Below are 26212 nucleotides of genomic sequence, written 5' to 3' on the forward strand. Positions count from 1 at the left end.
GTGGAGAAAGACGTGACGAGGCTAGATCATTTAGCTTCTCATCAAGAAGCTTATTTTAATATTGTCGTTTTTAATGCTTTTCCTCTTTTTGCAGATCCCTCTCTCTCTGTCTCTCACTTACTCTACACTCTAGTTGCTCTCATCTTCCCATTTGTTTTTCTCCCTCCCTCATCTCTTTTCTTTTTTTCCCTCTCTCTTTCTCTCTCTTTCTCTCTGCCTTTGTCTCTTTCACTACATCTTTCTAAATCTGTCTCTCTTTATCTCACTTCTCATGATTGCTTTGCTTTTTTACCTCCCTCTCTCCTTCCTCTTTCTCCCTGTTCCTTATTATTTATTATTCTTTTCTCACTCATTCTTTCTTTTGCTTTTTCTTTCTTTCTTCCATTCTTAATTCTTAATCTGTTCTTATTATTTTCTTTCTTTATATTTTTTTCTTTCTTTCTTTCTTTCTTTCTTTCTTATGTCTATATTTTAGTCACTTTCTCCTTTCTCTTTCTTCCATTTTTAATTCTTAATCTGTTCTTATTATTTTCTTTCTTTCATTCATTCACTCATTCATTCTTTCTTTCTTTCTCTCTTATGTCCCTCTTATTTCACCTTCTCCTTCCTCTTTCTTCCATTCTTAATTCTTAATCTGTTCTTCTTTCTTTATTTCTTTCTCATGTCTATCTTTTAGTCACTTTCTCCTTTCTCTTTTTTCCATTCTTAATTCTTAATCTGTTCTTATTATTTTCTTTCTTTCTTTCTTTCTTTCTTTATTATGTCTATCTTTTAGTTACTTTCTCCATTCTATTTTCTTCATTCTTAATTCTTAATCTGTTCTTTCTATCTTTCTTTCTTTCTTTCTTTCTTTCGCCTTCCACATCCTCCAGCTGCTTTCTTTCTTTCCTTTCAGATTTTCTATAGGATTAAGGTCCATAATCTTAATGTGATTCTTCTTAAGCCACTTCTTTTTTGCCTTGGCCATATGTTTTGGGTCATTGTCATGCCGGAAGATCCATCAATGACCCATCACTCATAGCACATTCAATATTCTGTGGAACATGACTCTGTTTATCAGACGGTTCTGTACATGAGCCTTCTTGAGCAGAGGGGCAGCAGAATCTAATTCCATTGTAGTCAAGTGTTTTAATTGTTTCCTTGGTGACTGTGCTCCCAGCTCCCTTGAGATCATTAACAAACCCCTCTTATGTAATTCAAAGCAAAGGCAACTATTTGATTTATCGTGCCAACAGTGATCTATTTTTCACCAAGCTTCTTGCTAATGGTATGGTCTAAATAGTTCTTTGGTATTGCCCATGGTGGTGGACTAGTGGTTTGAAAGGAGGAGACTGATTCTGTGGAAGGTGTTGTTATATATAAATTTGTGTACTTTATGGGCATATAACTGGTCTGTCTACTTAATTAAATACAAATTAATTTCTAATTTCTAACATGTTTTTCTATTTTTCTGTATTTTTCCATTTTTTTTTCCATAAATGTAATAAATCTGAATTGAAATGATCTGTGTTGGCCTTAACTATGAGCTTCACATGGTTTGAGCGGGTCAGTATGATGGTGATTATACTGAACTGCGTGACCCTGGGGATGTACCAGCCCTGCGAGAACATCGACTGCTCCTCACAGCGCTGCCAGATCCTACAGGTAAGAATGTTTTATACTGCTTCAAGTATGGGCACATCAAAACTCCTTGATTAATAGATTAATAATATATTAAAACAAATCCATTTTACAGTAAGGATATTTTAACTTCAAGAACATTTAGAAATGAATATCCATGTAAATACATTTTTAATTTAAATATTTTGTGAAGACTTTTGTAACTGTCTATCATTGTGAGCACATTTAACTTTCTAATATTCACCTTTGATCATCATTTGTGGAGATATTTGGACATTTTCTTAATTGTGAAGTTGTTTGTAACTTTTATTTGTAAAGTCATTTGACACATTCCATCATTATGAGGACAGTTAAAAATGAACTTTACTTTAAAGACATTTGTAACATTCCATAATTAGAAAGACATTTGTAACTTTCTGTTGTTATTGTGAAATCCTAACATTCCATCACTGCGGAACACTTGTAATCATGCATTATAGTGGCAAAATATATATTTTTTATGATAAGGATATGTAGAACTTTCTTATCATGAGGACATTTAGAACTTTGGCTCATTGTGAGGACATTCAAAACATTTGCACACTGTGAGGACATATAGAAGATGTGCTCTTTGTGAGGACATAGAACTTACACTTATTATGAGGGCATTTCTAACTTTCTCATTGTGAGGACATGTAGAACTTTCTTATTATGAGGACATTTAGAACTTTTGCTCATTGTAAGGACAATTTTCCTCTCTGTGCAGACATGTAAAACTATTGGCCATTGTAAGGACATTCTATTTTTTTGCATTCTTTTGCTTGTTCTTTTGCTTACTGTGAGGCCAATTGTGGAGACATTTATAAATTCCATGACTATAAGAGAGACTCCATTGCTGTAAGAACATTTTAAAAGATGCTTCATTTTGAGGACAATTGTTGCATTCCATCATTAGGGAGACATTTGTAACATTCTCCAATTTAGGGGACAATATGGAACTTTCCTCGTTGCGAGTATCTATGAAATATGTGCTTACTGTGAGGACATAAATCTTCAACTCATTATAAGGACATGTAGAATGTCCTACTGTGAGGGCATTTAGAACTTTTTTTATTGTTCTTATCATGAGGACAATTAGAACATTTGCTCATTATGAGGACATTTATCAAATTTATTCTCTGTGCAGAGATGTAAAACTATTGGCCATTGTAAGGACATTCTTAACTTTTAGATATTTATAACTTTTGCTTACTGTGAGGCCATTAGTGGAGACATTTGTAAATTTTCATCGCCATTAGAGAGATTCCATTGTTGTAAGGACATTTGAAAAGATGCTTCATTGTGAGGACATTTGTAACATTCCATCATAAGGGATACATTTGTAACATTCTGTTGGTGCCATTGTGACAAAGTAACTTTTCATCATTTTGAGAACATTTGTATTTTTTCATTGTAGTGGGAAAAATATAATTTTTCTCATTGTGAGGACATTTAGAACTTTTGCTCATAGTGAGGACATTTAGAACTTTTGAACATTAATAACTTTCACTTATTGTCACTAATTGATAATTATTGAAGACATTTGTAAATTCCCATGACTATACGGAAGTTTTCATTGTTATAAGGATATTTAAAAAGTTACTTAATTATGAGGACATTTGTAACATTCCATTATTAGAAAGACATTTGTAACTTTTTGTTGTTGTCACATTGTAACATCACTGTGAGGACATTTGACATCCTCCATTGCAGTTGGAAATGTACCTCATAGTGAGGACATTTAGAACTTTTGTTCATTGTGAGGACATTTAGAACTTTTGCTCATTGTGAGGACATTTAGAACTTTTGTTCATTGTGAGGACATTTAGAACTTTTGCTCATAGTGAGGACATTTAGAACTTTTGAACATTAATAACTTTCACTTATTGTCACAAATTGGCAATTTTTGGAGACATTTGTAAATGTCCATGACTATAAGGAAGTTTTCATTGTTATAATGACATTTAAAAATTTACTTAATTATGAGGACATTTGTAACGTATATGTTTTACTGTTGTGACATTGTAGCATCACTGTGAGGACATTTGACGTCCTCCATTGCAGTTGGAAATGTACCATCATTGTGAGGACATTTAAAACATTTGCACATTGTAAGGGCATTTAAAATATGTGCTCATTGTGAGGACATGTAGAACTTTCTCTTTATGAGGACATGTAGAACTTACCATGAGGACATTTAGAATGTTTGCTAATTTTGAGGACATTTACAATCTTTACACTTTGTGCAGACACTTAGAACTTTCGACCATTGTGAGGACACTTAGAACACTTTTGTATATTTCTGTTGTTGTTAGATCATTTGAAATGGTCTATTATAGTCAGAAATTTAAAACTTTCCTTATTGTGAGGACAAGAACTTTCACTCATTAAGAGGACATTTACTTTCAGAACTTTCTGTTCTCATTATGAGGGCATGTAGAATGTTCTTATTATGAGGACATTTATAACTTTTGGTCATTTAGACCTTTTACTCATTGTAATACCATGTATGGAGTCATTTTCCATGAGAAGTATTCTATTTTGTTTAAGGACATTTAAAAAGTCACTTAATTTCGAGGACAATTGTAATCATAATTTCATAATTATGGTGACATATTAAAATTTGGTGACCAATAAGGATGATCTTCCATTGATTTATTTTTTTTCATAATATTTGTGTTGAAGTTTTCCTTTTTTTTCTGTGATTATGGGGACATCTGTCATTTTCTCTCATTTTGGGGTCATTTTGGAATATTCGTCAATGGTCGAACATTCAAAATGTTCCTTTTTCAGTTAATAGGAAATATTTATTGCGCTAATATCTAAGTTAAATATTTAGTAACTTTTCCCTCCCAAAAAATAGACATTCACTCACACTCAAATACACACTCAAACACAGCTCCTGAGGCTATCTTCTCTTTCCTGTCCTCTGTTTGGTATCTGGCGTCAGATCTCCACACTTAAACCTCAGGATACTGATGTCTATCAGTCCAGATAGAAGCCCAGGAGCTAAGCCACCTCTCCTCCTGAAACCCGTGCAGGAATTACCTGATGTCAGTGACCTCTTTAGCTAATCCGTGTGTGTTCTCTTCTCTCTTTGTTTGGGGGTGAAGGACTGTAGCTGTATTGTAGGGATTTGGCAGTGAGCCGAGTCTGTCTTGTGTCTCGTGTCCTGCTGTTTGAGCTGATATAGAAGTGATTCCTCCAGAGGACTGAAGAAGTCATGTTTGAGGTTCTGCAGTGTTTAGACAGATACAAAGCTATAGATAAAAAAAAAAATCTATATAGTACTAAAAAAGGGTATCATGTTTTACTGTGACTTGGAATCCATTCAAATTTTTGAAACTGTATAAAACCAATAGAGATATACAGACATCCACTAATAAAAAGAATCACATTTTTACCAGGTTAATAATTTATACACAGGGGTTGGACTATGAAACTGAAACACCTTTTTTTAGACCACAATAATTTATTGTCTCGACGGACAGTTCTGGTGGAAACAGGAGAGTTGAGATGCACATTGAATTCTGCTGTGATTTGAGCAGCTGTGGTTTTATGTTTTTTGGATACAATCCGGGTTAGGACCCGAACATCCCTTTCAGACAGCTTCCTCTTACAGCGTCCACAGTTAATCCTGTTGGATGTGGTTCGTCCTTCTTGGTGTTATGCTGACATTACCCTGGATACCGTGGCTCTTGATACATCACAAAGACTTGCTGTCTTGGTCACAAATGCGCCAGCAAGACATGCACCAACAATTTGTCCTCTTTTGAACTCTGGTACGTCACCCATAATGTTGTGTGCATTGCAATATTTTGAGCACTGGAGAACTGTGCTCTTACTCTGCTAACTGAACCTCCACACTCTGCTCTTACTGGTGCAATGTGCAGTTAATGAAGATTGGCCACCAGGCTGCTCCAATTTAGCCATGAAACCTCCCACACTAAAATGACAGGTGTTTCAGTTTCATTGTCCAGTTCAACCCATGTGTATCCCTTTCATAGTACTACAGTTGGGTAAAAATGTATTTAGTCAGCCACTGATTGTGCAATTTCTTCTACTTAGAAAGTTAAGAGAGGTCTGTAATTTCCATCATAGGTAAGCTTGAGACTATTTGAGAAAAACTGAGAAAAATAATCCAATAAATCACATTGTAGGACTTTTTAAAGAATTTATTTGTAAATCATGGTGAAAAGTTTTTGATCAATAAAACAAGTTCTGCTCAGTCAGTACTTTGTAACATAACCTTTGTTTGCAATGGCAGAGGAAACTTACAGGTTTCCTGTAAGTGTTCACCAGGTTTTCACACTCTATAGCTGGTATTTTGGCCCATTGCACTCAGAAATCAGGGATATTGCAGATGATTTGTGGGCATCTATCCACTATTTGCGGGAGCCCCACTATCAATATGTGTGAAATTCCCGCTGGTCGTAGGAGAAGTGAGATGTCTGTACAGCAGTGGTGTGCAGTGAGACCCTTCTAACCCTTCAGAGAAGGGGTGACAATAGGTGCATGTAAATCATTACATCATATTTAATCAAGAAATATATATCATAGTTATTGTAAACTATAAGCATATAGTTTATAAATTAACTAAAATAAAAATTCAGCAACTAATTCAGAGCATTAGTCTGTGTTTTTCAGTTGCTACAGGACTCTTATCTGACTGACAGCGGTTCTAACCAATCAAAGCTTTTCAAAATGGCTTCTGCTTCTGCGTGACCCTTCTGCTGATTTTGAGAAAGGTGTAGTAATGAGTCTGTTAGCAAAGTCAAAGCACAGTCTAACCAATCAGATTCATGATTTTCACTACGGGGGCGGGGCCACGACTGTCTAACCTCTTCTCGGCCCTCGGCTGAAGGGGCTACGCGTTGCTTAGTCATAAACGGCGCTATGGTAAATGAGACAAATATTGTGTCAAATCATATTAAATAGCCTTTTTTAAGGCTCTCCTTCAATGTGAAACTAATTCTCAATAATAGGCCGTCTGACTGGTGAGTTTTTGTGTGTACTTAATGTTTTGACTGACCTGGCGTCTTGTTGGTCTTTGTTGGTCGGCTGTACTTGTAGGAAACTTAAGCACTGATTTTGTTGTTTGTAGCTGTTGTACTTTTGGTCTTTTAATGTGCATTAAGCTCATATAACTAAGTCGAGACAGAGAATATGTAGTTCTAATATAAATCTATGTGTAGGTTGTCGAGTGAAGGGCGGGGGCTTTGTTGCAGAAGGGGTACCCACTATATTAACTGCACACCACTGCTGTACAGTGTTCATAACTCTTATACTTCTTCACATTTTGTCACCTCTCAAGCACAAACTTGTATTTTTCTTGTATTTTATTGAGATTTTTAGCGATAGACCAACACAAAGTGGCCAGATGTCCAGCTGTGTGTGAATTAGTCTCAGTATAAACATGCCTCAGTGGTTTGTTAGGTTTTTCACACCAGCACTATTTAGTCTGGTTAAATTGAACTCTGGTCCGTTTGTAACTTAAGTGTGGTTCGATTGAGCAGGTGTGAAAACAGTAATTGCACTCGGGTACGGATCAAAAGAACTGCAGTGCAGTGGTGAGAGCGTAATCCAGTCTCTATCCGGCTCTACCCAGCTATTAAATATAGTCCATTTATTTGAACTGCTGATAAAGCCCAGTTTAATCTGATATATTAGCCAGATAACGCTAATTACCAACATCTATAAAACACAAATGCTGTGTCCATGCACATGCGGTCTGTGCTGCGTTCACTGCTCACAGCCGCGTGACGCGGTTTACTATGTGTAACATCTGTGCTGCACATTTAAACACTGTGTTTGAAAGCGTTCAGCGTTAAAGCACAGATATACACGCTAAAACACAATATCTTCTCTCTATATTTGCTTCTTTCATATATTTATACATACTTCCACTCCAGACAACTCAACACAACTCAGACCAATCAGAGGACACAGTCTGCTCGCGTGGTTTATTGGTGCACATTTTGGTGCGTTTAGGTTTGTGCCTGCGTGAAACCAAACCAAACAGAAGGAGAAAACGCTCCAAGTAAAAGAACTCATCAGTTGATTCGGACCAGAGAAACCAACTACAGGTGTGAAACCCCCCTTAGAGAACACTGCTAGTCAACAAACAGCAACATGAAGACCAAGGATTTCACCAGACAGGTCAGAGATAAAGCTGTGGAGAATAAGTTTAAAGCAGGGTTAGGTTATAAAGACGTATCCAAGCTTTAAGTATCCCGAGGAGCACTGTTCAATCCATCATCCAAAAATGGAAAAAGTATTCTACACCTGCAAAACTACCAAGACACGGTCATCGTCCACCCAAACTGAGAGATCGAGAAAGGAGAACACTGGTCAGAGAAGCAGATAAGAGGCCTCTGTTCACTCTGGAGGAGCTGCAGAAACCCCATTGTTCAGGTGGGAGAATCTGTTAACAGGACTCGACACATATGTCTAGAAGAAAACCACTGCTGAAACAGGAAAGTAGGAATTCTTTTGCGAGCCACTGTATATAAAAACATGGTTTACAGTACGTAGAATATAGTGGACATACTGTATAAAGGCACAGTATAATTCTAGGTGTATTTTCAACTTTTTAAAAATCTTTTTATATTGAATTTTACTCAAAGTTTCACGTTTTTTTTTTTCTTCCTCTTCTTTTTGTTCTCCTGTGCAGCTGCTACGATATTCTGGAGATACAAGTTTTTGTTCTGACATTGATGCTAAGATAGTTGGAGCTCGCATATTACACACAATGAGTGTAAGGTACTGAGTACTGAGTGTTTCAGTACAAATAAATCAATATTACATTTTTATTGTTTAGTGGCATTTATTCATTCATTTATTTTTTTTTTTTAATATTGTTTGCTACATTTGCATTAGTGCAATAAATCATGTTGACTCAAAACACACCTAAAATTATGTCAAATTTTCATCTTATTTTTATTTTTTTGTAATTAAATCCTCTTGTCCGAGGAATTAGCATGCTATTGTTTTGACCACTGGGCCCTATTGCTCATTTAATTGCTGAGGCTAATTATTGCTAATACGCTATCAATGCTCTTCACAGAGAAACTCTGTGTTGCTTAGTCTGTTGACCTCCTCCTTCCTCTAAAGCTATTTGCAGTAGCTAGTTTTTAATCAGCCAATGCCTGAAGGGGTTGTGATTTCTGAATTTCAATAGCGATTTAATTTAGTGGCAATTATACAAGTGATATAGATAACAATAAATAAGCGGTTAAACACACATAAACACACACACTGATCTTAGACGTACATTGCAGAGGTACATCACGTTTCAATTTCATTAAGATTCAATTGATGCAAGCTGCAACCACACACACACACACACACACACAAGCACACAAACAGATCTGTGGAGCACAGAAGTGGAACGAGAACAAACCCCAATCGCTTAGGAAAAAGAACAAATAATCACTTTTACAAAACAACACATGTAAAGGCGGAGACTTCTCGATCTGTCTGCTGCGTTTAATTGAGTGTTTGATTAGATGCGTGTTTTGTTGTAAGCCGGACTGTGATTACATTTCAAATTATGATTATTGTTGTTATTATTATTATTATTATTATTATTTCCCCTCCCTCTCTGTTTTCTAGGCTTATATTTTCTGAAAAAATATAATAGCTTGGGAAAATAAGACTGATTTAAGCAGCTGCTCAATTAATGTTTAAGCAATGTTTTACTTGTATACTCTAAACCCATAAGAGCCCTATATTTCAAAAAGCTTTGGAACTTTAAGAACTTTGTTAACTCATACTTAAAATCGTTATTTGTAAAAGTTCTTATTTAAGTAGATTCTTCTTGCAGTTCAGAACTTTAAACACCAATTTTGAAGGAAAAAAACAGCAATGATCAATAATCATTATTATTATTCTCTGTGGTTGAATCTATATTATATTATATTATATTATATTACAGGGGATGGACAATGAAACTGAAACACCTGTCATTTTAGTGTGAGAGGTTTCATGGCTAAACTGAAGCAGCCTGGTAGCTTCATCTTCATTAATTGCACATTATTGCACCAGTAAGAGCAGAGTGTGAAGGTTCAATTAGTAGGGTAAGAGCACAGTTTTGCTCAAAATATTGCAATGCACACAACATTATGGGTGACATACCGGAGTTCAAAAGAGACTTGTTGGTGCACGTCTTTCTGATGCATCTGTGACCAAGACAGCAAGTCTTTGTGATGCATCAAGAGCCACGGTATCCAGGGTAATGTCAGCATACCACCAAGAAGGACGACACACATCCAACAGGATTAACTGTGGACGCAAAAGGAAGCTGTCTGAAAGGGATGTTCGGGTGCTAACCCAAAGAGAGAGAGAGAGAGAGAGAGAGAGAGAGCTCTGGAAATATAAGAGACCTCTTTAAACGATGAGTTTCTTTAATTTAACCAATTTGAAAACCTCTGGAATATAATCAAGAGGAAGATGGATGATCAGAAGCCTTCAAACCAAACTGAACTGCTTGAATTTTTGCACCACGAGTAAAGGCATAAGGTTATCCAAAAGCAGTGTGTAAGACTGGTGGAGGAGAACATGCCAAAATGCATGAAAACTGTGATTAAAAAACTGGGTTAATCCATCAAATATTGCTTTCTGAACTCTTAAAACTTGAATATGAACTTGAAATTGTTTTAAACTTGTTATCTTTGCATTATTTGCGGTCTAAAAGCTCTGCATCTTTTTTTTCTCATATTCTGCAAATAAATGCTTTAAATGACAAGATTTCTATTTGGAATTTGAGAGAAATATTGTCCGTAGTTTATAGAATAAAACAACAGTGTTTATTTTACTCAAACATATACCTATAAATAGAAAAAAAACAGAGAAACTGATTCAGAAATTGAAGTGGTCTCTGTATATTGTAGCTGTCCTATTAAAAACACTTATCTCCATTTCAACAGTTTACAAGGTTTTTTCTCTCTCCTGTAAAGTTGCTGTTTTGGATATAAATGTTGTTCATTGAACAGCGACGATATATATATTCCAGGTGACTCATGAGGTGAATTGTAATGTATTGTGTGTATGAAGCTCCTTCTTAAAGCATGATAAAGTCTAAATTGGTGTGGATTGGTTGAAAGAGTTTAGTAACCCTTTCAAATAACTGATTTCTCTTTCCTGCAGGCGTTCGATGCGATGATTTACATCTTCTTCGCTGTGGAGATGGTGGTGAAGATGGTTGGCCTCGGAATCTTTGGCAGACGCTGTTATCTTGGCGACACCTGGAACAGACTGGACTTCTTTATCGTGATGGCAGGGTGAGTGAAGCCTATGAAGTTGAAAAATTTAGTTTGCTCTTATGGTTTTATTGGAAAATATTAATGTGATGCTACTTGCACAAAAGCATAAATTAAAACAGTTTTAAACATGTTCACTTAAATTTTTAATGGATAATGTCATGGTTGGACAGAACTCAGATGACAAAAGAGTGGTCAAAACGAGCAGGGTCAACACCAGTAAACAACAGCAAGAGGGGGTAAACAAACCAACAAAAAAACAACAGAAAAAAAACTAAAATGGACCAAAAACAAGGTTGGAATGAAAGAGTGAAACACAGACATAGTTACAGTATGTGGAAAACCATTAATATTTTGTGAGGAGTGAGTGAAGTAAAGGATGTATTTATTAGAGGTGAAACAGGTGTGTTCAGTATTCAGGCGATGAGCTTCCTGGTAGTGCCGTATGCATGTCATGTGAGCGAGTGATGTCAGTGTGTAGTGCATTCTGGGTATTGTAGTCCAGTTATTTTTGACTCTTGAACTTAATTTGAATAATTGTCTACTTAATAATGAACAGTTTGCTGTCTAATTATAACTCATTGGTTTATTTTGTTTAGTATTAGTGTTTTCACATAACTGTGTAAACTTTTTTTTCTTTTTACAAGTTAAAATTAGATACAGTACTAGAAAAAAGTTTGGACATACTTTAAAAACATCCAAACTATGAAGGAAAAAAACATATGGAATGATTTATTAAACAAAAAGGGTTAAACGCACCAGAATTTGTTTTATAGTTCTATATGTATAGTTCTATTATAGATTCTTCAAAGTAGCACATCTTTACACATCTTGGCTGGATTTTCTCAGTCAGCTTTATAAGGTAGAGTCACCTGGAATGATCAGCTTTCAGTTAACAGCTGTGCCATTGCAAGAGTTCTTAAACATAATATGGCAAGAATTACTCAACTCAAGCAAAGAAAAAAAAATGACTTTAAGAAAGAAGTTCAGTCAATCTGAAAAATGTCAGAGTAAACTTTGAGAGTATCCTGAAGTGCAGTTGCAAAGACCATTAAATACATTATGATGAAAATAAAGCTCTCATCAGGTCCTTCCCTAGAAAAATAAAGACCAAGAGTTTCCTCTGTTGCACAGAATAAGTGAATCAGAGTTACCAGAACGCAGGTTAGCAGCACCCCAGATAAAAGATCAGCTAAATTCTAGTATAAATTTGTATTATGGTTTGTTTAACATTTTTTATTTTTTATTTTCTTACATGATTTCTTATGCATTTCTCCCTATTAATTTACAATGTAGGAGAAAAAAAGAAAAATAATAGATCGTTTCAATGAGGAAAACAATAACAAAGCTAATGCGCACGTCTGTTCCTTCGACGCTTCCGGTGGCGCTATTTTCAACTATACAGCTGTCAAAATGAAGAGTGCATATTTCGCAAATCTCCCGAAAACAGAGCAAACATACGGTCAGAAATTAGTAAAAAGTGATCAAACCTCTTTTCCTGATCCTTTTGATAAGGTTTTAAGAGAGAAGTTTTTTCCTCTGATTTAAAACGCTTGATAGAGGTGACCTACCCAGATATGATCACTACCTCGTTGAAACGGAGGCAGTAAAAGCGCACCGCAGTTTGGACGCATATAATTAATTTCTCAATGGAAAAGTTGGGAATATTTGTTCCTGTAGTAGAGAAGGCATCACTATAGTGTATGGTGAGGTTGGAGCAAGTCAAACGCTATCCAACACGTACTCTGCATGGTTTATAGATAAGAAGGAGGGAGAAGTTGTGAGCAGACACTGTAACTGCAGGGCAGGTCAGCAGTGTGAAAAACAAAGCAGGCGTGTTTTCTATGGAGGACCAAAAATGACATAAGTATAAATAAATAAATCTTAAAATAAATACATGAAAAAATAAAGAAATGTTGAAATAAATAAATGAATAAATAAATAAATGTTGACATGAATAAATGCACATATAAATGAATAAATAAATATAAAAATAAATATAAATAAATAAATAAATAAATATAAATAAATACATATATTTATTTATACATTTATATGTGCATTTACATATATATTTAATAATTTCAACATTAATTTATTTATTCATTTATTTATTTATATATTTATACATTTATATGTGTACTTATTTATACTTATGTCATTTTTGGTCCTCCATAGTTTATTGGTTTAAAGAACAATTTGACCTGATTTTCAATGTTTGTGACTCTCAGATTAGGTAAAGTTTGCATTCATGTTAAATTAAAAAGTTACGTCCACTGTTTTGAACGCTGTTTACCGCTGAACGGAAGTGTCCTAGGAACAGCTACGTCACTTCCTACGCTCATGAATATTCCTCTAAAACGGTCTATACTAAAATAGAAGATGCATCCAAACTATTAGCATTTCATTTTTAGCTTAATTTTAAACAGCAAAATGGTAAAAATCATCTCTTACATTACTTTTAAAAGAAATGTATCATTTTTTAATGGCTCTAGTTTATCTTTTTCATTTTACATTATCTTAAAAATATGAATATATGCAGTTTCCTGACCTTTTGCGGTTCTATCGAGAGGTTTAAGAAGATTCTCTTACCTTTGACAAAGTAAAGAAAGCTCGATATGAAAAAGGTTACATAATATTTGAGCAGTAGAGACAAACAAGATGAGCAATAAAGATCTCATCGCCTCAGACTCCACTTCCGTCACTCAGACGCCGACTTCCAGAAGGTTTCGGCACCCAGGAGCCAATCAGATTCTCCAGATTTCCCTTTCTGCAGTTCCCGAGTGAGATGGCACTGGCTCCAGATGTCAGGACAGCTGGATTAGAGTGTGACTTCTATCAGGCGTGTGGTTTTTTTTTGTTGGGGAATGTCAGCAGCAGGCTGTGTGAGGGGCTACGGTTCAGAGTTGCTCTTGGTGAGGTTCCCAGAATGCTGTGCTGGTGTGAGGATGATAGAAGCGGAGATTCAAATGAAGAGCACTGAAGCTACGGGGACGTGATGGAGCTTCAGTGCAGAACACGCTCTCTAATCCTGGACTGCAGCCATATCCCCTATCTGCCATAAACAGCAGCTTTGGCTGTATATTCAGCAGTATTGACATAAACGTCACTGAGCAGTCCCCGCTAACCAGGCTGTGGGCCATTAATGGCTGAAGTTCGCATCTGCGCCAGATGTTCATTTTCGCTCAATAAAATCAACCCCGAAGGTTTAATTACATACAAATAGCTTCAAGAAACTCCAGAGAGTTGTACAAGTCAAAGCATGAAGGAACTTAGTGGGGTTTAAGATTGCTTGCTTATGCAAGTTGTGCGATAAACTGCCTGTCAAAACTTTGGGGACACTGAGAATATTTTTAGAAACTTTTTAGAAGTTGTAAACTTCTATATTAAGGTAATAAGGCTTTGAATAAATCCTCAATTTATCATCAGTTGTAAAGCATTAACTAGAGTCAAATACAGCTCGAAATTTTCATCCCAAGCCCAACTTAACCTTACCATGTTTTGAGCGTAAACCTGGTCTGAATCTCACCAGGATTGGAGACCAAATCTGGTCTAAATCTCACCAGAATTTGAGACTGAATCTGGTCTGAATCTCACCAGGATTGGAGACTGAATCTGGTCTGAATCTCACCAGGATTGGAGACTGAATCTGGTCTGAATCTCACCAGAATTGGAGACCAAATCTGGTCTAAATCTCACCAGAATTGGAGACCAAATCTGGTCTAAATCTCACCAGAATTTGAGAGTGAATCTGGTCTGAATCTCACCAGGATTGGAGACTGAATCTGGTCTGAATCTCACCAGGATTGGAGACTAAACCTGGTCTGAATTTCATCAGGATTGGAGACTAAACCTGGTCTGAATTTCATCAGGATTGGAGACTAAACCTGGTCTGAATTTCATCAGGATTGGAGACTAAACCTGGTCTGAATTTCACCAGGATTGGAGACTAAACCTGGTCTGAATTTCATCAGGATTGGAGACTAAACCTGGTCTGAATCTCATCAGGATTGGAGACTAAACTTGGTCTGAATCTCACCCGGATTGGAGACTAAACCTGGTCTGAAGTTTGCCCAGTTTTGTTTCTGAACCTGGCAAGAACCGCTTCAAATTTGAGTCTAAATGCTCATTCTAAGCCCAACTTATTCTTACCAAGTTTTGAGTCAAAACCTGGTCTGACTCTCACCAGGAGTTGAGACTGAACCTGGTCAGGATCTCACCAAGTTTTGTGTCTGAATCTGGTCTGAACCTGGCAAGAACCTCTTCAAATTTAAGTTTAAACCTAATTTTGAGTGCAAACTTGGCCAAAAATTGTCCTGAACCTCACAAAGTTTTAAGCCTGAACCTTAAATTCACATGCAAAATCTGTCGAATTCTGAGTCCAAATCTTGCATGAATCACTTTGAATTTTAAGCCTCAACCTGAACTGAACTTAGTTTGAACCGAGTTCAAAGCTAAAAAAAAAAACACCTATATTTTCCTGGCCAGAATTAAATCAAGTTTATGTCCAAAAAATGGCCTAAACCTCATCAAGTTCGGGCCCAAATCTAAACAAGAGTCAGAACCTGTCCAGAACCTAATCAGGTTTATGTCCAAAACCTCACAAAGTTTTAAGCCAGAACCAAAATCTACCGAATTCTGTATCTAAATCTTGCATGAACCACTTTGAATTTTGAGCCAAAACCTGGATTGAACTGAGTTTGAACTGAGTTCAGTTCAAGGCTAACCAAAACCACATAAAACTTCCAAACCTGTTCAGAACCTAATCAAGTTTAGGTCCATAAATGGCCTAAACCTTACCAAGTTTGGGCCCAAATACATCACATTTGAACCTGCCATGCAAAACCTTAAAATGTACAGTCCAAATCTGGCACTGATTTTTGAGCCAAAACCTGGACTGAACTTCTCTTAGTTTTGAGTCTGAACCTGACCTGAACCTCACCATGTTGTGATTCCAGGCCTGACCTGAACCTCAGGAAGTTTTTATACTGAAAGATTTGAGTAAAGTTTTGAGAGTTTTGATGCATCTTGGCATGTTCTCCTCCACCAATCTTACACACTCCTTTTGGTTAACTTTATGCCTTTACTCCTGGTGCAAAAATTCAAGCAGTTCAGCTTGGTTTGATGTCTTGTGGTCATCCATCTTCCTCTTGATTATATTCCAGAGGTTTTCAATTTGGGAAAATCAAAGAAACTCATCATTTTTAGGTGGTCTCTTATTTTCTTCCAGAGCTGTATGGATTTGTATTCGAAATGTAAAAAAATGGCTTGCCTGACCTCAATGTTAAAGACTATAGGAGCAAGTTACAATTTATTCTGCTGCTAAGAATATTTTTTGGGCTAAATGCTACAAGGACCACTCATTCACTAAGTATTGTTTGAAAAAAAATCTATCTTTCTATGTTCAGCACTATTTGGATTATGAAGTGAATACAGTGAGTCTACATACTGTATCTCTAGTGGACATACACAAGGTTGTGACCTTTAACGCCCCGGTCCGAGTAGCAGCAGACTGGGCAGATGGTGGAAGCATCTCGGCAGACTTTCTGATTGCCCACGGGATGGTCTTGGCGTGAGAGTGTGTGTGTGTGTGTGTGTCTGGTGCTGTCTCCTGGTGAAAGTAAGTGTCCAGAGACATGGCTTTAGATCGGCGCTGAATTTAAAGCAGTGGTAGTCAGTAAATAACTCACGCCAACACCGACTCAATTGAGAATGGGAAACACACGTTCCTTTTTTCTCTCTCTCTCTCTCTCTTTTTCTCTCTCTCTCTCTCGTTTTCTCTTTCTGTGTAGTGAATGAGGGTCCTCCCACCGTTCACCTTCTCTCCTCAGCTGTCTTTTTTTCTGACCTCTGAATGTTGTTATGTATGCATGAGCTTCTTCACACTGACAGCACTAGGAATATCAGCCTCTCTTTCTCTCTCTCTCTCTGTCTGTCTCTCTCTCTATCTCTCTATCTGTCTCTCGTTCTCTCACACTTATTCACACACTATACTCCTCTCTCCTTTTGATCAGATGTCATGTATGACAGCTCAGTCGAAAATTCGTACGGAAATTCCAACTAGACAAGAGTGTCTAAATCCCTTAACTTTCCTGCCATGCATCAAAGTGAGGCTGGACACACACACACACACACAGACACACACAGACACACACAGACACACACAGACACACACACACACACACCAGCCTTTAGGTGAACATTTTATTTTATTTTTAAACCCAAATAGACTGTTTGAACTCAAATAAATGAAGTAAAATTGGATATTTCTAAATAACTTAAACTTAAACTGAGATCTTTGAGTTGAGCCAACTTATAATAACTGAGTTTAGTCTGTTGCCATTGGCAGCTTCTTTTCCATTGGCTTCTGTTATAAACTATTTGCATACTGGGTGTGTTCCCCATTTTCTGACTAACACTCACCATCAGTGTGTAGTGATTCCCCCTGGGCTACCTTAAGTAAACTTGAAGATCATATATTATGATTGATTGCCTGGTCTGTGTGGTGTAGGCTATAAGAACAAGCATCATTTTGTGAGCTGCTATAGTAACTCTGTATTGGCTGTGCTGTATTGTCAATATTTTTAATTCTTTCTTTATCGACTTTTCTATGAGTATTTAAAAAAATAGTTGAATGAACTAAAAAGAAGACTAAATACAAATAACTACCATTTTTATTCACCTGACCATCACATTTAAAGTAGAATTATTATGCAAAGCAATTGATATAAATAATAAAAAATATAATACACTACCATATATTTTGTGTTCTGGTTAAGTTTGTGGAATTTTTTTATTAATTATGTAATTCTTACATAACAATGTAATTCATTACATTACAATGTAGTGTACAGCACTTGAGTAAATAAAGTATATAAGTTCAGGAAAATCTTAATTTTAAATATTACATTACATTACATTATATTACATTTGGCAGACACTTACAATAGTGATGTACATAGAGTAATAAAAGTTAAAGGTAAAAACATTTTTAGATTGGGCCCAAAGGAGGTCAAAGGGAAATAATCATATAGAGTAGAGAAAGGAGGGGAAGAAGGAAGAAGTAAATGTATATACATACATACATATATGTGTATATGTATTTGTTAAGTTTGCTGTACTTAAAAATAATATTAGATGAACTTAAAATTTATTAGATATTTGATTACAACAAAAGTTTTGAGTTTAGTCAACTCATTGGGTTATACAGTGTATAATGATGTGTGTTCCATTAGCTTGAAAATTCAAAGTGATTTCCTCTGTTTTGGATGAATCATAAAAACAGAGGTCAGCAATAGGCAGTCCCTCGGGCCAGATGTGGCCCTCAAGCATGAAACATCTGTCCCGTGAGGTTGTTTGAACTATAATAAATGATAGTGAAAAATTAAAATTAAAATGCTTCTCTGGCGAGCTTCGGTGTGACTTTTTTTCGCTTGTTCTCTGGCTCTGGATCTCCTTATAACGCATCACAATTTACTTGCTGGGGAAGCGGTAGTGTATTGGACCGTGACCCTGACGACACGGGTTCGATCCCGCGTGAGGAGCGGTGTGTTTTTTTTATTCTTTTTTTGTTCGCTTCTTCTTCTGTTTACCTGCTTTGAGTTCAACTGTTCTGCAATTGGTTCAACAACCCTCTGGGCTGGAGAGCTACTAGTCTGTAGCACCCCATTCTATTACACTTCATTTTACCCCCCCCCCCATGTAATGACTTGGAAAATATCTGGCACGCAGCCTAACTTATTTGCCGTCCCCTATATATATATATTGAGTCCTGATCCAAACACCATTAGTTTGAATTAGGATTGTGAATGTTAAAGCATTAACGCACATGATTAATTTGTAATCAGTAACATGCTATTCATTTTTTACCGCTAATTAATTGCGCCACCAAATTTGACACCAACTTCCACCGTAATCTGCTCCATCTGCTTCTTTTTAAAGATTTTTTTTTATTACATCTAATTATGCTTTAAACTTGTGGATCTTGATGCCAAATTATGGCAACAAATGTGCCTCTAGTGTGCCAGATTGAAAACACTATAAGAAAAAGTAAAGCAGGCAAAAACCTGTTAAAAGTTGTAATATAAGAAACTTAAACAGGAAATGTGACCCTAATCCAAAAATGTGAAATATTCAAAAAATGTTGTTCAGGCAGACCTTCAGCCTGTACTGCAGTAAGTAATAAAACATGGTCAGTGGATTTCAGGTCAGGTCAGAATGACTTGGCCTTTCAAGAGCGTTCCGCTTTTTTCCGGCCGTGAAAAACTCTATAATTCCTTTGTTGTGCGCTGCAGGTCACCGCCCCTCTACAAATTGAAGCACATTTGATGGTTGATGGAATCTCAGCTATATGCTTCTTTTTATTCACTCTGGAATTTGTTCTGCTGCTGTCAGCAGTCAGACCATCAATAAAGACTCATGAGCCTGTTCTACTGCAGCTCCACAAATCAGGTGATATGCTCTGGACCATGAGGAGCTTCATTTAGTTTTTCACACTCTTCAGCATAGTGCAGACTTCACCTCATCGACTGCTACATTAGTCTTTCAGACTGTCTCTGGCATCAACACACTTTTTAAAGCACGGTTTAGTACAACCTATATTTAAAAAAAAAACTGAGGAACCAATAAAAAATTTTAAAGAATTGTAAATAATATGCTACATTTTGATTCATAGGATTCATGAGGTTTTTTTTTTATTGCTTCACAGAATGTCTGGAAGTGTTTCCAGTGATTTACACACGATTTACAGCCACCTGAGGGCCCAAAGGTCACTAGCATCCAATGCAGATCATTGTTGTCACACCTTTAGCCTTTGTATGTCTAGTTTCCTTTTCTGTTTCTGACCTGTGTTTCAGTTTGTTTAGTTTTCTCCCCCCCCCATGTGTTGTTTGAGCACATGGCCTGTGTTATTGTCCTGTCTCCGCCTTAGCCCCACCCTGTCATCTGTAATCCCTCCTGTCTCATTTGTATCCCCGCCCCCTTGTTAATCCCACAGGTGTCCCTTGTCTGTGCCTGTGTATAAATACCCCATGTGCTCCGTTGTTCTCTGTCGTGCTTTTTGTTTGACCTCGTCCTGTTACTCTGTCCCGATCTTGTTTATCTGTTTTGTTTAGCCTCATACCTGCTGTGTTTTTTGTCCTCAGTGTTCCAGGTTTGCTTTATTTAGTTTGTTTCTTTGTTTGTTATTTTTGCTTGTTTTTTAGTTTATCCTGTTTCATAGTGTTTTGTTTTAGTTACCTTTTCTTCATATTATTCCTTAGTGTTTTGTTCTTTGTTTAGTTTTGCTAATATGGAAAATAAAACTGACTTGCGCTTGCATCCTGCCTACTCTTTGTTACAATTGTCTTATAATGTATTATGATCACAAGTCATAATGCGTAATAAACATGGCTATAATGGGGTATGCATTTTTTTCAAATATTTATAGCCATGTTTATAATGCCTTACAAATGCATTATAGTATGTTATGAATGTAGTTATAGAGTCTAATAGAGATGACAACAAATTGATTTACTGTTCTCAACTTCATCATCCATTGACTGCCACTGAACAGCAGATAATAAAGCATCATCATGGACAGGTAGGAACACCAGTCTTCTTGGTGACAGGGGGTCTCATATAAATAGGAAGGTGATTCTTTAGCCAGTATGAATTGGTAGGCGTGAGTGATGGACGTGCACAGTCAGCAGTCATCTATTGATTTAACTCTGCTGTCAGGAGAATTTGCCGGAAAGGCAGAAGCAGATGTGCTGAGCTCATTAACATCCGTCAGCAACTATTTTTTATTAGTTTTAATCGAGAAACAGTTTAGCAAGCACAAAAAGTACACATACATGCACTGTCAAAATAAAAGTCTTAGGACGACAGTTTTTACAGTAAAGTTTTACCTTAAAGTGTTTTCTGAGGGGGAGATTGGCTTGGAGAAGCTCACACCTGTATAGGTGGTGAGGTGTTATCGTGAGACTCGTTGAGTAAGACTAAACACTGGCCTTTATGCTCATGGCAAGGCAAGGTGAATGACCTGAGATGGAGTGAGGCCTGATAGTGGGTGGATCGAACCACAGTGTCATGTGTTACCGAAGTATATCTAGCCTGTTGTATTTCCCTGTTCTTTAAATAAAACAAACAATAAAAGTTCATTTTTATTTGTACAGTAGGACAATATTTGTGCTCACACATTTTAATTCATTGATATCTGTTGAGATATCTTTTTAGTTGGTGCAAGGTGATTGGTTCAGTTGCCTGTCAGTCAAAAGCTTGAGTAGTGGACGGGGCTAGGAGCTGCGTTGGGAGAAGCAGGAAATAGCGGGGAGCAGAAAGAGAGAGAAAAAAAAGAGAGCACTTAAAAATGATGGGTTTCTTTGATTTTACCTAATCGAAAAACCTTTGGAATATAATCAAGAGGAAGATGGATGATCACAAGCCATCAAACCAAGCTGTACTGCTTGATTTTTTGCACCAGGAGTGGCATAAAGTTATCCAAAATCAGTGTGTAAGACTGGTGGAGGAGAACATGATGCCAAGATGCATGAAAACTGTGATTAAAAACCAGGGTTATTCGCCCAAATATTGATTTCTGAACTCTTAAAACTTTATGAATATGAACTTGTTTTCTTTGTATTACTTGAGGTCTGAAAACTCTGAATCTTTTTTGTTATTTCAGCCTTTTCTCATTTTCTGCAATAAATGCTTTAAATGACAATATTTTTTATTTGGAATTTGAGAGAAATATTGTGCGTAGTTTATAGAATAAAACATCAATGTTCCTTTCACTCAAACATTTACCTATAAATAGCAAAATCAGAGAAACTGATTCAGAAACTGAAGTGGTCTCTTATTTATTTATTTATTTATTTTTCCAAAGCTGTATATGCTAGCTAACTCAGTAGGACTAAAGTATGACATGAGCCCAGTGGGATATACAGTACTAGAGCTGCTGACATGGGAGCTGTGTCTGAACTGGCATCTAATCCCCCAGTGTTTCTGGTATTAAACTCAAACAAATGTTTTTTTTTTTTTTTTCATTTGTATTGGGTGATGTTAACTTGTTGTTTCTGAGGCTGGTAACTCTTTTATTCTGTGCAAAAGAGGTGACTCTTGCTATTACTTTCCTGGGGTGGTCCTGATGAGAGCCAGTTTCATCATTACATTTTTGATTGTCCTTGTAACTGCACTTGATTTCATTTCATTTCTTGAAGTATTTTTTCTTCACTTAGTTTAGTAGTTCTTGCCATAATATGGATTAGAACATTATTCAAATAGGGCTTTTCATTGTATACCAACTCAACATCCAGCTGATGGTCTCAAACATATTTAGAGGGTAATATATTTTATGTATTTACCTCTTGTTTAGCACAGCTGTTAACTGAAAGCCATTCCAAGTGATGCTACCTGCTATCATAAAGCTGACTGAGAAAATGTCAATATCTGCAAAGAAAAGTCGTCTATCCTCAGTGAGAGCTGTAAAGAAAGAATAGAAATCTGGTATCACTGACCCCAGACCTGGCTCTTCAACTCCTTCACAAGATAACTCTCTTTCTCTAACTCTCGTTTTTCATTTGTCTTTCTTTCTATTGTGTGCTCTGTCTCTTTTTTCTCCGCACATCAGTCTGTTATAGTCTTTAATCTCTCTGCTATACCACCTTCATATACTGTCTGATGCTGCCGTACAGCTAGACAGCAGATCAATCCCTCAGCTATCATATCAGCCCCGTCCACACGGTGAACAACTGCAGGAAGAGAGTGAATGCAGACAGCTGAAGCCTTCATCCACCAATCATCACTCTCCTTCCTTTCTGCTGGTTCAGCTATCCCTCACGGTGATTGTATTGATCATGATCTCTGTCTTTCTATATCTTATACTTTCTTCTTCCTGTTCCATCATGGAACAAATTCAGTTTTATATCGTAACATCTGCCTTTGGAGAATTTCACACTGTTCCTGGACTCCATGGTTTCTTCCCTGGTCTTTTCTTCGTTGTGGCTTATTATTATTAGTAGTAATATCTTGTCATCATCTTTTAATCTTATGCTGTTGTAATTCATCTCATTATGTCAAGCACAAAACAGCAGCGCTTCACATGAAGTTTCAGTTTCACCCTTTTCAAAATCAGAGGAGCTATACTGCGCATTAAATTGTTCATTATAGCATTTTTAATGTCCTTTGATGCCTTAGACACGTCATTTCATTTGAAATACTTAGTGGTTATGAAACAAGCCTTTGGCCTTTAGTCACTGTCCTAAAATAAATATATTAAGACCTTGCTATTTCACCTTTTTTTTTGTATTGATAATTTGGTCTGTTTTCATGCATTTGATCTCCTAACACTCCGGTTAAGAGTTTACTAAGCTAAAATTCATCTCTCTTTATTAATTAAAAATACTCAATTTGATTCTAAGACCGTCTTCCAATCTAAAAAAAAATGAGTGTATGCTGTTTCAATGATTACATAAATAATCTGATACAACTGCAGTAATCTGATTATGAACATGCGTGTAAAGGCACTCAAGAATGTCAATGCATTTAGAGCTACACTCCTAGACAGCTGCACACGCTTGAAGGAGAACACTGGCTCCCACTTGCTCCCAACGCTTTGAGGAAATGGGGGGTCTTAATTGCCAAATGTAGACAGCGAAACTGGTTTTGCTTTTTGAAAAAAGTCACTATTCATCAGTGCAGTGCATGCCAACATGCGACTAATGCATTTGGTAACTGGCAAATGCATGTTCTCTTCTAAGCATGTTCATCTTTCAAGTAATGTTACTTTAGATGAAAACTCATTAGTCAACAGATGCCTGAGAAATTGGAAGGACCATGATTGGCCAAATGGAGACAGCAAAGCCAGTTATGCATTCTCACGCTAAATCTGTATCACTCTGCAGACATGTTGCGAGTAACGAGATACCAAATACACAATTTATGAATAAAGGGGCTAGGCTTACATGAGTAGTTAGGGACAGGCAGGGTCAGTGACAGTAAGGCAGCAAATGTAAGCAACATACCAGAGCGTAGTCAGGCCTACATGGAAAAATCCAACAGATAAGGAGCAAGGCAGAAGAGTAGTCAAAAATACAAAAATAGATCGCCAACTGAAACAAACAATAGTGTGGGCAAGGCAAAAATCAGTAGTCTGTAATAAAGACAATAAAAAAGGAAACGTGTTGTAGAAAAGCTAGCGAACTGGACTCAATACTCAGCATTGAACAGAACAAATAGAGGTGTATTTATACTAGACTGGGCAGGTGAAAGCAATCAGTAATTTGGAGAGCGGGAATGCCGTAGCATCACATGATCAGCAGAGTCGGGGAAGTCTGGCAGAAGTGAACTGGGAAGTAGAGTCTTTGAGTAGTTCAGACTACTCAGTTCAGTCTATATAAACCATAGACTGTTATGTAGTCACAGTTCTGTTACAGTTCTCTTGTTGTGGAACTACTTTTTGGCAGAAGGCACAGTCCGTATTAAACCATATGCATTAACACAAAATCTTCTGCGCTGAGACCAGCTGATCCAACATGTAGAATTAGCTTTTTTTTTTTTTTTTTAGAAAATTCTTTTTTTTTTTGCTAAACAAAAGAGAATAGAAATACAGAATGAAACAGAAAGCAAACCGCCTGTACCAAACTTTGCTAAACTATTATAAAAAACCCATAAGTCTGTTGGTGTTCATCTGATTTAATACAATATAAATGATGTTGCTCATTAGTTGTGTGGTGGCACCGTACGTTATGGAAGCTCCAACGCAGAAGGTGGAAAAATATAAAAAAGTCATTAATGGGCTTAATTGTCCCAGTTGCTAAATGACAAGCAGTTGTGGGAAATTGGAACTAGCAGAGAATTACTGGATGAAATACAAAATGGCCAGATATGCAGACACAACAATAAAAGGACAATAAAAGCTGAAAGAACAAATAGATGAAAGACACTCTTTAGAAAAACAATGTAAGATGTTCTTGCAGTTTCAGTCTGATCAAATTACGTAATGCTGTCTAATACCTTTTTACAATGTATATGAATTGCCTTGTTTTCAATCCAGCCTTTACAGAGTGAAGAACAGATTCATTTATTTCAGAATCTCTTGCATATTTGTTTGGTTTTCTGTGTTTTCTGCTCTTTTTTTAGTCCAGGGAAGTGGTGTAATGTTTTATAACTGTATAATACAGCTGTAGCAGATACAGATTAGGTTTAAAAACTGCTCAAATCTAGAAAAAAGAAACATGACTTGGCTCGGAAAAGCTTCAGTGTAATATACCATAGAATAAAATGTCTTCCAGATCTCAATCTGACTGCCACAGTTCCCCTGAACAGTACTTCCCTAATGAGATACAGGTAACACACAGTGGAAACCTTCTGTAGCTGTGTTTACATTGATCATAACAATGATAATATATGTACAATGCCAGTCAAGTGTGTTTGGACACACCTTAAATCAAGCGTTTTCTCATTATTCAAATAATTTCTGCACATGACAGACACTCGCAGATACCAAATACACAATTTATGAATAAAGTGGCTAGGCTTACAGGAGTAGTAAGGGACAGGCAGGGTCAGTAACAGTAAGGCCGCAAATGTGAACAACATACCAGAGCATCGGCAGGCAAAACAGGGTCAAACACAGTAAAATCCAGCAAACAAAGGGCAAGGCAGAAGAGTAGTCAAAAAATACAAAAATAGGTTGACAACGGAAACAAACAATAACGTGGGCAAGTCAAAAATCACTAGTCTGAAACAAAAGCAGGTCGGTAATAAAGAATAAACAAAGGAAACACGTTGTAGAAGAGCTGGCAAACTAGACCCAATTCTCAACATTGAACAGAACAAATAGAGGCGTAGTTATACTAGACTGGACAGGTAAAAGCAATCAGTAATTGGGAGAGTTGGAATGCCGTAGCATCACATGATCAGAGTCAGGGAAGTCCGGTGTGAGTGTATGCTGGGAAGTAGAGTCTTTGAGTAGTTCAGAGTCCAGAGCAGGCAGACTGAGAGCATCAGGACTGTCATAGGGCATATCAGTTTGTCTTTGGCATCTCCAAGATAGCAATGTACGTCTGACTATTGACTGTTGCCATGGTTGAAATCAGTCGGTGGTGCACCTGTGTCTCCTATTGCCAAGATAGCAATACGCCAGAAATTTACCTGAACACCTCACTTCCAGACCACCACGCCCATCAGCGTAGATACAGTATATCGTCGCTGTCCAATGAAAAATACTTTTCTCCAAAACAGCTACTTTACAGGAGAGAGAAATTCATCAAGAAATTTTGGCACAGTATAAGGGACAGTTTGTCTGTTTAAATTATGTAGTAAACTAAAAATTG

General features: G+C 36.8%; 1 protein-coding gene across 1 annotated transcript in view; it reads left to right on the plus strand.

The window, feature by feature from the left end:
• The first annotated feature begins 1525 nt into the window (after positions 1-1525).
• Positions 1526-26212, plus strand: part of LOC103032203 (voltage-dependent T-type calcium channel subunit alpha-1I) — a 269335-nt gene continuing 244648 nt past the window's right edge. Inside the window, exons 1-2 of the mRNA XM_049479328.1 lie at positions 1526-1644; positions 10786-10919. Coding sequence (XP_049335285.1) covers positions 1552-1644; positions 10786-10919 — 227 coding nt within the window. The 5' untranslated portion in view covers positions 1526-1551. The remainder of the gene's footprint in view (positions 1645-10785; positions 10920-26212) is intronic.

The sequence above is a fragment of the Astyanax mexicanus genome, chromosome 5, assembly GCF_023375975.1.
Source record: "Astyanax mexicanus isolate ESR-SI-001 chromosome 5, AstMex3_surface, whole genome shotgun sequence".
NCBI lineage: Eukaryota > Metazoa > Chordata > Actinopteri > Characiformes > Acestrorhamphidae > Astyanax > Astyanax mexicanus.